The 11,543-nt window shown below is 36.4% G+C and overlaps 1 protein-coding gene across 1 annotated transcript in view; it reads left to right on the top strand.

The window, feature by feature from the left end:
* Nucleotides 1–3,365: 3,365 nt before the first annotated feature.
* Nucleotides 3,366–11,543, top strand: part of LOC106867733 (SCO-spondin) — a 133,446-nt gene continuing 125,268 nt past the window's right edge. Inside the window, exon 1 of the mRNA XM_014912695.2 lies at nt 3,366–3,545. Within this exon, the coding sequence (XP_014768181.2) occupies nt 3,469–3,545 (77 nt within the window). The 5' untranslated portion in view covers nt 3,366–3,468. The remainder of the gene's footprint in view (nt 3,546–11,543) is intronic.

Genomic DNA, 11,543 nt, shown 5'->3' with positions numbered 1-11,543 from the left:
ACGTGAGAAGACCCGGCGAGGCAAGTGAGAGCATAATCTGTGACCTCTGCCAGAAGTGTAGCCAGCTCACTTATTCGTATCTTTACTTCATTGGACACTAAAAACCCTGCTTACGAAGACCTGTTGAGGCAAGTGAATTTGGAATTTGAAATTTGAAATCTGAAATCGAAATCGAACCGTATCCGACGACTGGCACCCATGCCAACCTCTCCTTCATTGGACACTAAACTCTGCTTGCGAAGACATGTTGGGGCAAGTGAAATCGAAATCGTAATTGAACCATACTCGATGACTGGCACCTGCGCCAGTGGAGCACTAACAGAACTGTCTGAGCGTGTTCATTGCCAGAGCAGCTGTCTGGTTTCCGTGCTAGTGGCCAGTAAATAGCACCATTTGAGCGTTATCGTTACCAGCGTTGCCTTCTAGCACTTGTGCTGGTGGCACGTTAGAAAATCATTCGAGCGAGGTCGTTGCCAGTGCAGCTGGACTGGCTCCCGTGCAGGTGGCACGTAAAAAACACCATTTTGAGCGTGACCGTTGCCAATACCCGCCTGACTGGCCCTCGTGCTGGTGGCACGTAAAAGCACCCACTACACTCTCGGAGTGGTTGGCGTTAGGAAGGGCATCCAGCAGTAGAAACTCTGCCAGATCAGATTGGAGCTTGGCGCATCCTTCTGGCTTGCCAATCCTCAGTCAAGTCATCTAGCCCATGCTAGCATGGAAAGCGGACGTTAAACGATGATGATGATATTGATATATATATATATATTATAATGTACAAATGAATAATGGCAGACGATGGATAAATGTCAGTTCATTACAGCTGTTTTTTGTGCATTTGAGTACATTACATCATTGCAACTCGACCCTACCTGGTGCATATCATTCAAGTACACGATTCTTTCAAGAATCCTTATTGTGTGTGCGTATGCATGCATGTGTGTGTGTGTGAACTAAGATACAATTGAAAAACCTTTCAAACACAGAGAAAGAAAGTTAAAAAAAGCAGGAAACTTCTCCCTTTCCGTCACCGTGTCTACATTTCCACTGTCTTCCTTTTCACCCTCTCGCTTTTGCTTAAATATCTTTTCATCTCGATCCTTCTAACATACCCTCCCTTTCCCTCTGTCTCTGTTACTTCTCTTAGCGTTACGCAAAAGTAGGAACGTTGGAACATAGTGTTGTAGCCATATAAGGGTTTTAACGGAAGTATTGTAAAAGCAGGCATAACATTGTTCAAATTACACACGTTGGCAGAATAACTCTTCCTATGTAATAACTGTTCTTCCTGTTATTCCTCATTGCAAGCAAATGATGACTTCAAAGCAGAAACAATGCCTCGCCATTGGATTTTCGACGAAGGAGCAGTGCATGCTATCCGCCATCAACAATATGGTGATTAATGGCGATAACACCATTGCCGAGAGCAGCTTGCACAGACGGGTGGAGTTTCAAGAAGGAAAAACCGACATCGAAGACAAACGCCACAATTAGGAAAGTATCAACAATCTCCAGCAAGTGGAGCAATTGATTCGTGAGAACAGGCGAGTCGCAATATGTGAGCTTGCTGCACAGACAGACTGCGGTCACAACGCATTATAGAAGATGATGAAGTGTGTGCAAAAGAGATACCTTGGTATCTAACACTCGATTAGATGGAAAGAAAGGTGTAAATTTGTTTTAATCTGCTGAAAACATTTCAAACCAATGGATATGCATATTTTTTCTTGTCTGGTGATAGCATAGGAAATGTCAGCGTATAATTATGATCCGAAAACGAAAGCTCTGTCCATGGAACGGCGCCATACTTCTTCTCCAAGGCCTAAGAAATTCAAGAGCTAACGATCGACACAGAAAGTCACTGTAGCTATTTGTGGGGGGTGACAAAGGTGTCATTTTCCTTGATTTTCTTAAATGTGGCTGTACAATTTGCAACGAGACACTATAAAAGCTTAGAGAAACCATTGGGAGGGAGAGGCTGAACAAGAATCTGAAAACTATTTATATTTACCGTGACAATGCATGATCACACACAAATTCGGCACTAAATTAGGCAATCGACAAATTAGGTGAGTCAGTCTTCATCCATCGACCGAACAGCTCAGACCCGTCTTCCACCTATTCGATCCAATGATGGACACTTTTCGGGAACAACGATAACACAGGCGCAGTAAAAGCGGTGGCTATGAAGAGGTGCGCACTTTAATTTAAATAGTACATTTTGCGTAATGGCTCCCAACCTGTGGTTCGCAGACCCCTGATGGTCCGCAGAGGTAGTACTGAGGGTCTGTGAACGTGTCAAGGGATAGACTTTTCAATATCGTGGCGTCCGTGGGAAAATTTATTTAAATAAAAGGTAATACAGTTCTATATTTGAGAGCTGAAGAATTATGTACATTATTTACATTTGACGGATACTTGTCCTCATCTTGTTTGTTGTTGACACAACGTTTCGGTTGATATACTCTCCAGCTTTCTTCGGGTGTCCTGGTAAAATTTCGAACCTGGGTTCTCATTCCTAAGGTGTTTTTCATTGTCATTATTATTATCATTCAGGTATTCTGGAATCGAACTCGGAATCTTGGAGTTAGTATCCCGCGCTCTTAACCACTACGCCATATGCCCGTGGTAGTGAAATGGTTGGGAACAACTGGTGTAGAGCTATGTGAGCAATTAGTACAAAAAAAAATTAACCCCCGCCTCTGCATTACTTTTAATATAACCCTCGTATGTAGATATTTTTAAAGCAGTTCATTGATTGCCAAGTTATTTTATTTACATCACAGTTTTCTGGTATGCTTTCTATTAAAAATCAATGTTTATATCGATTATTCTTATTTGTTTTCGATTTTACTGGTACCACTTCTTTCATATTTTTTAAAACTTTACTTTTACCAAACATTTTGTTTTATCGATTATGCCATCAATATTGAAACCAGACAAACATTTGCGATTTAACAGTATTTGTTTAGTTGAAAATCCAGCTGTTGTTTTATTTAATAGTTAATTCAATGCTCTAACACTCTTACAGCAATAGTCATTAATTCTTTGTATAATAAAGTACATATTTAATACGAGAATTGTTAACGAAATTCCAACATTTCAAGAAACATAATAATTACACGTCTTTTGTTTCTTTTAATATTTAACTTTATTTCTAAGTTTCGGAAGGAAAAATTATTGTGTTAAAGGATATGAAAAATATATTTTAGTAAGTGTTGCTTGAAGTGTAAAGATAACACGGGCTCAGATAAAAGATTGTTTCCGGTCGATTAACAATGTTTAATGATTTTGAAAACAAATATGCTACATCTGTTGAAATCAATTAAGTAGGCGTTAAGAAGGTATATATATATATACACCCGAAACTGAGACATTGTTGCCCAAGTCAGTACTACTGCAAGGCTACATCACAACTATATCTTCTGTAAAGTTGAATTGGAAAAGAAAAAGGGCTTTCCATAACAAATGAATAAGGCTTCTACAATGCTCGCCAAATTTTGGCTGGGCATAATATGTATTTTGGGATCTTCATATTTCGCACGGTAAGAAATGTTCCATTTGCGATTAATTCTTCAAATTAATGTTTTATCATTCTTTTCATATTTCTTGAGATAACGCAAACAGTTCTTTTGAAAACATTCTTAAGAATGGCTTGGAAGAACAGTACAATAGTTTCAAACTCGGGAAATAGTGCTGTAATTCTCATTTTTCCGTTATTTAGTTTCATTGGTGCTACAAGTTTATTAACCTTTGCAACATCTCTAGATTGATGATGGCGAGGCGGTTAATTTTTGTGGAACTTTTATAAATTGATACTGACAAGGAAAATGAGAATGGCGAAAGAGTTCCTGATAACCAAATCTCTGAAAGGAAATGATTTAGCGATGTTCCTAATACGAGGTTTTGCAGGATGCGACAACATTAATGTTTCTGCTGTTGAAATCCAAGTCAACCTCAAACAAGCAGGCTTTATTCGAAAGCATTTCAAGTTTGCTTATCCCCACTTTTGAACAATTACCCCCATAATCAAATTTTTTTGTAATATAGTCCACATATCTTTTCTATCTTAAAACAGAACGTCTGTGATTAGGCTGCCATTTCTAGCAGCTACTATACTCCCTCAGATACTCCCTTGCTGCCCCAGAGGATATTTCTCGTGATGCAATTTATACCATTTCACATTCAATATAAGAATAATTCCATTCAACATTAAAATATTAATAGCATATGACATAGTAAGTAACATGTTTTTTAGGAAATAAATGAAAAATAATAATAAATTAATGAATAAATTGACAATGAATGGAACGCTATATCGTAAAGACCTGTTCATTATTGCTAACTCATAAATAATTAAAGCAAAAATATTGTAATTTTTATTGTCATTTTTAACAGAATTATTCCATATTGAGTGTGAAATTGTATAGAATGTTTGTATATAGCAGTAGAATAGTCCCATATAGCTAAGCAGTACTCCACTGTAGGGATCACTTATAAGTGTGCCTTTTAGACTGTCAACAAGTGTACAAAGCTGAAATGTTTTCTGTTATTTCATGATAAAGTCGTCCAGAAATGACAAGATTTTGAAAATTTCATTTTGTTTGCTATATTTTGTAACTTTTTTTTTTTTTTGCAAATGAAGAGTTATTGTTAAGAGATCTAAGCTTTAAATAAATTATCTCTCGATAAATTATCTCTCACATTTGGATGTCTTTACAATTAACTAATGAACTATTTTAAACATTAATATCTAATTGAAGGCAAATTTCGACGAGGTCGACTATGCCTTTCATCCTTTAGTGCTCCATAAAATAAGTACCAGTTGAACACTGGTACTTATAATCGACTTAACCCTTCCCCGAAAATTGCTGGCTTTGTACCAAAAATTGAAACCAATATTTAATTAAAAGCAAAGGTGGAGAGGCAGCAGACCTGTTAGTACACCAGGAAAAATGCTTAGCGGCATTTCGCCTGTCTTCATGTTCTGAGTTCAAATTCCACTAAAGTCGACGTAGCCTTTCATCGTTTTGGGGTCGATAAAATAAGTACCAGTTGATTACTGGGTCAATGTAATCGATTTAGCCCCTCTCCTGAAATTGCTGCCTTTATGCCGAAATTTGAAGCCAATATCATTGACCCAAGGTAGTGGTTGAATTTATTCTTAAGGTCATATTTTAGTTATTCGTGAGCTTCATCACTGAGTCAGTTCGCAACCAAATAGAATGGGATTTTTTTTAGCAATATTGAGCCAATTCTAAGCTACATTTTGAGATAAACTAATTGAAATTTGGTTTATTAGAGAAAAAGTTAGCTCAAAATATGCGAGGTCAAAAATGTGAGAGTAAGGCGGAAAATTGACTCTGAATTAAAATATATCAGTTATTTAAAAAGAAAAATACAGATTAGTTGAACTTAAGAGAATGTGTTCCTCGAGAAGAATCTTTTGGTGAAAATTGCATTAAAAAGTATTCGCTAAGAAAAAAGTTGTGTGGCCTTAAGTGACGAAAAAAATAAGTAACCCTCAAAATCGACTTTGGATCAAAATATCTCAACTAATATTGAAGAAAAGTATGCAACCGTTATGTTCAAATGAAACACCTCTATGAGATAAATGTTATGGTGGAAACCTCATCAATAAATATTACCTACAAGAAACGTTATGTAGCTTTAATTAATATAAAAAAGATGATCATTTTATTAAATCAAAATAATTTTGTCACTTGAAAGACATTTAGCGTTATGAAAGAACACAGCCAACGTGAAGGATCGCTTAGCTTAACGGTGCAGAGTGCTTAGCTGTAACTCGGGAGGTATTGGGTTTAGATCTTCGTAGTAGTTTGTTGACTAACAGTTTTTTCCTGTCTTCCAAGACTATTTAGCCGATCTTCTTATCTCTTTTCACAACTCGCTTGCGTTCGATATTTCCCTTATTTTTGTAAAATACCAATCCACATGGCAATTTGATGTTTGGTCATAAAAATATATCCTTCACACACTGCCATGGGTGAATATATTCTTAAAGTCAACTTTTAGTCACTTTTTTACTTTAAACTTTCTTTGTATTAAGCTAAAACATTCCTGTCTTAGTTTTAGTATTATTAGAATGAAAAACATAAAGGTAAATATAATTAATTATTATAATAGAATCGTTGCCTGGAAAAAAAGTGGACTAGAATAAAAACAAAATGCGGGCGCAGAATGCAAGAATATTCTCAAGTTCAAACTTGTAACTATGTAGGGATGCGTGGCTTAGTGGTAAGGGAGTTGGACTCCTGATCATAAGAGTGTGGTTTCGATTCCTGTGCCGGGCGACGCGTTGAGTTCCTCAGCAAAACTCTTTATTTCATGTTGCTCCACTCAGCCGGTAAAAATGAGTAACACTTTGACGGACCGACGTCCCATCTAGGTGGCGAATATTTCCACCACAGAAACCTGCCATACGGGGAAGGATTTTTCACTTTTTTACAAGCATGTAGTTAAGCCTGGAAAAATACTGGACAAGAAGAAAAAGACTTAGAATATGACTGCTGAAGTAAAAATTTTAAAAAATAAATGGTGATAAAAGCCCTTTTATATTTTTAATTTCTACATAAAAGTTTAAAATAAGATATTCAAGAAGCTATTCATTTTCAACTTCAGTGGAAACACTAATTGTTTGCAAGCTTACACATTAAAAATTTGATATTTCAAATTATAATTGAAATTAATAGTAATTTCAACAAATTTCACAATGTATTATAATACTAAGATTTTTTAAAAGAAAAAGCTAGTCATTTCTACATTTTGAACTCCATTTGTCTGTTAGTTTTCATGTTTTTAGATATTTTTTCTAACTGTAAATAAAAAGTATTCTGTAATCTCATAATACAAACTTTAAAGAAATTAATTCTTTCATTTCTTAAATTTTTTTTTACAATATTTTATTGTTGTAAATTACACATATTCTACATGAATTTAATTTTATAACACAATATCATATTTAAAATTTTTCTATAATGAGTTTTGTTAAGAAAAAAAACTAAAACGTAATATAATCCTTTCTGCTATAGGCACAAGGCCTGAATTTTTTGTAGGGGGGACTAGTCGATTACATCGACACCAGTGTTTCACTGGTACTTAATTTATCGACCACTAAAACATAATATAATAGAAATGTCAGAAATTTTGTTGTCTAGGGAATGTCATTATGTCAATATTATTAACACACGCACTGGTTCAATTCGACTCCTTTTTTAGTAGTCAGTGGGTTAAATATCCAACTAACTAATCGATTGCTTGTTTAATTTGGTTAAACATTTTTGTTTTTGTTTGTGTTGATAATAATGGCATAATGACTGTAGACACAACAAAATTTTTTTCAAGACACGAATTCACACAAAGAATCTTGCAAACCAGATACAAAAAATAAAGTCAGAAATGTTTTAACTTAACACAAAGAAATTTTTCAATCAAAAATATTAACTTATATTTTTTAAATTTGCAATTTAAAGCGAAAAAATATTACTACAAAAAAAGTGCACACACTATCTCATGCACAATTTGATGAACTATTCATGGACAATTTCAGAAATTTATTTAGCAAATCCTAACTTCATCAGCAATCCTTTAGGTTATTTTTTTCTTGTTCTGTACTCGTCCAAGCTTAATTACATAGTTGAACTTAAGAATACTCTAGTAATTTGCGTCCGCATTTTTAATTCTAGCTTAATTGAAAGCAAAGGCGGCGATCCAGGAGAATCGTTAGCACGCCGGGTAAAATGCTTAACGGCATTTCGTCCATTCTGAGTTCAAATTCTGCCGAGGTCGACTTTACTTTTGAAAATAAGTACCAGTGAAGTACTGAAGTCGATGTAATCAACTTACTTCGTCTCTCGAAGTTGCTGGCCTTGTGCCAAAATTTGAAGACAATATTTAATTGAATGCCGATAATTCATTGTTTATAAAATTGTTCTATTAAAATTAGACTGTTAGAATATTCTTAGCAGATTGCTAGAATATTCTTAAGTTCAACCATGTAATTAAGCTTGGACGAGTACAGAACAAGAGGAGAAAAAAACTTGAAATATTGCTGATAAAGTTATGATTTGCTAAATAAATTTCTGGAATTGTTCATGAAGAATTCATCAGAGAGTGTGTGCACTTTTTTTGTAATTATATTCCTTTGCTTTAAATTGCAAATTTTTATAATTTAAGTTAAAATTTTTGATTGAAAAATTTGTTGCAAAGATACAATTAGAGGAACTGATGCCGTTTCTATAAGCCCTGCCAATTAATTAGTTAGTAATTCAAATTTCTTTAAGGTTGACTTATCAAAGACTAAAACTATTTCTTCTGTAAGTGGCATAGAGTCTGTTGCTGTTTTTATTTATTCCCGTGTTAAACCTGATTGAGCAGACCTAGGATCGAGACCATTCCAGCTCGATCATCCTTTTTTTTTTTAAGGTTGCGACTAGAGATAAATTATTGAATATGTCATTTCTTTATTCAATATAAGGGAAATTTGACTATTGTATCCAGCAAATCAACGTTCACCTCGGATCCCACGTTAGTTCATCTTTTCTTTTTCAGCCATAGTGTATCTGGGAGTATACAGTCTGGTATTTTTCTCTGCCTTTTATGTATTTATTTTTAAGACAATATAGTGTGATTTGAAGGAAATTTGACTGATATTTCTAACCGGTTCCCCAAATGGTTCTGATAAGCAACAAAGAGACTCTTTGTGTTCGCTAAACCTACTGGAAATAGCAAGTAATTCTCCCTTTCATCATGCCCTACTGTTTCAAAAAAAAGACACATCGGATAAAAGTATTACAAGAAAAACTGCCCGAGAAAAAAACGTTATAATCGTAAGACGTTTCAGTGAAAGCTGTTCTGGGATTCAGCAACAAGAGAAACAACAAAGACCATAACAACAAGAGCTGGTATAACTCTATCGCTACGCCTGATCAAACATAGAACGTCCCATCTTTTCTCAGACTCGGTACACCTAGGACTGTATCATTCAATGTGTCCTTTTGAAGAGAGAGTCGAGGATGATTTGAAGATTTGGCTAGCACTTCTAGCAAATCGGGTAAATGTGAAGAGGATCCCTTTGTCAGTTTTATCGTTACTTAGCATTATGTGAAACCTTATCAGCAGCTCTATGACCGAAGGCGTTTCAGCTATGCCCTCTGCGTCTTTTTAGTATATCGAAGAGCTTCACAGGCGAATATCTCATTACTAGAATGTGATTTGTAGGATATGTGGCTAGAATTTCCAACAGCGACCATGCAGACCGTCTTACCGAAAACCAAATTTCAGATGATTCTTAACTCTAATTTTACGTGTTGACAAAAACTAAGAATTTTGCTAAAACAAAGCTAGAATCGAACACACTGAGATATTCTTTTCTACTCTAGGCACAAGGCCCGAAATTTTGGGGGAGAGGGTCCAGTCGATTAAATCGACACCAGTACGCAACAGGTACTTAATTTATCGACACCGAAATGATGAAAGGGAAAGTCGGCCTCGGCGGAATTTGAACTCAAAACGTAAAGACAGACGAAATACCGTTAAACGTTTCGCCCAACGTGCTAACGACTCTGGCAACTCGCTGCCGAACACCCTGAGATATTATTTTCTTCTCTAGGAACAAGGCCAGAAATTTTAGGGGAGGAGCCAGTCAATTAGATCGATCCCAGTGTGCAACTGGTACTTAATTTATCGACCCCGCAACGATGAAAGGCAAAGTTGACCTTGGCGGAATATGAACTCAAAACGTAAAAACAGACGAAATACCGCTAAGCATTTCGCCCGGCGTGCTAACGTTTCTGCCAGCTCGCCGCCCGTAATATTCTTTTCTACTCTAGACACAAGGCACAAAATGTTGGGAGAGGGTTCCAGTCAATTTGATCGATCCCAGTACGCAACGTACTTAATTTATCGACCCCGAAATGATGAAAGGCAAAGTCGTAAAGACAGACGAAATACCGCTAAGCTTCTCGCCCGGCTAGCTTGGTTTTCTATATATTGCTAGCTGGAGTGAAAATCAGACCATGTAACTTTATTCAACTGATTCTATACACATTTACACAAATTCGGAATATAGATATGCTTAAACTGTCTAATACTACATATAACATTCGCAAATAAGCCAGAAAGGCTTTGTAAGTTATGGAGAGAAAGCTACTATGGAAGACTCATAGTATAATAATAACTGTATAATAATATATTATTATGGCTGAAATTGATAAGGGAGCATTTGGCCCAATCAGATGCGCAAGGAGCCGTTTAAACATTGATTTGTGGGTTCGATTCTGGCTAGGGTTAGCTCATCATTTTTCGGCCATTTGTTTGTATTTAAAAATTGTCGCTTCAAATCGGAGAATATATATTATTCTGATATATTATTATACAGTTGTTATCATACTCTGAGTCTCCCATGCCCCAGGTAGGGTTCAATAAACCTGAGGTTCCGGCCTATGGTTGGTGAGTATCAAATAAGATATTCGGGTTGTGTGACTCGGAGAAAACCGACCTCATGAGTATTTAGCGCCTAGGGGCTGGTCCAAAGCACGCGTTACGTTCAAAGTACGTTGTTGGTAAATTCTAAGGTGTCTGACCCTTGATGAATCCCCTTGGTGTATTATAATCAAATTTATAATAACATGCGATGGATAATATACTCTTTTACTTGTTTCAGTCATTTGACTGTGGCCATGCTGGAGCACCGCTTTTAGTCGAGCAAATCGACCCCAAGACTTATTCTTTGTAAGCCTAGTACTTATTCTATCGGTCTCTTTTGCTGAACCGCTAATTTACGGGGACGTAAACACACCAGCACCGGTTGTCAAGCGATGTTGCGGGGGGACAAACACAGACACAGAAACATATACATACATACATATATACGACAGGCTTCTTTCAGTTTCCATCTACCAAATTCACTCACAAGGCTTTGGTCGGCCCGAGGCTATAGTAGAAGACACTTGCCCAAGGTGCCACACATTTGGACTGAACCCAGAACCGTGTGGTTGGTAAGCAAGCTACTTACCACACAGCCACTACTGTGCCTAATTACAGCTGTTTCTTATGCCTCTTTTAATAGAAGCATGAGAACATTACTCCATTACAAAACAACCGTAAGCGTCAGAGGAAAGGTAAATTTTTCTACTCCAGGCACAAGGCCCGAAATGTTGGGGGACGGGTCCAGACGATTAGACGACTCCAGTACGCAACTGGTACTTAATTTATCGACCACGAAAGGATGAAAGGCAAATTCGACCTCGGTGGAATTTGAACTCAGAACGTAGCGGGGATCTTTTTTAAAACGGGGGCCACATTTTTCATTAACGAAAACTTTGAAACTTGGAACACTGGTAGAATGTGTCATATAAAACATCTTTTTCTCTTAGTCTTCTTAAAAAAAAAAGAAATCCATAAGTTATTCCATGTTAAAGTTGTCGTATTTCTGTAATTTCAACCAATCACTGACGTCCATTCAGCCGATATACATTAAGTGCCGACTACATAAACAAACGATTCTGAAACAATTAACCCTA

This window comes from Octopus bimaculoides, chromosome 2, assembly GCF_001194135.2.
Source record: "Octopus bimaculoides isolate UCB-OBI-ISO-001 chromosome 2, ASM119413v2, whole genome shotgun sequence".
Classification (NCBI taxonomy): Eukaryota; Metazoa; Mollusca; class Cephalopoda; order Octopoda; family Octopodidae; genus Octopus; species Octopus bimaculoides.
Note: the sequence above shows the minus strand (reverse complement) of the source record. Positions and strands in the feature narration are given on the sequence as shown.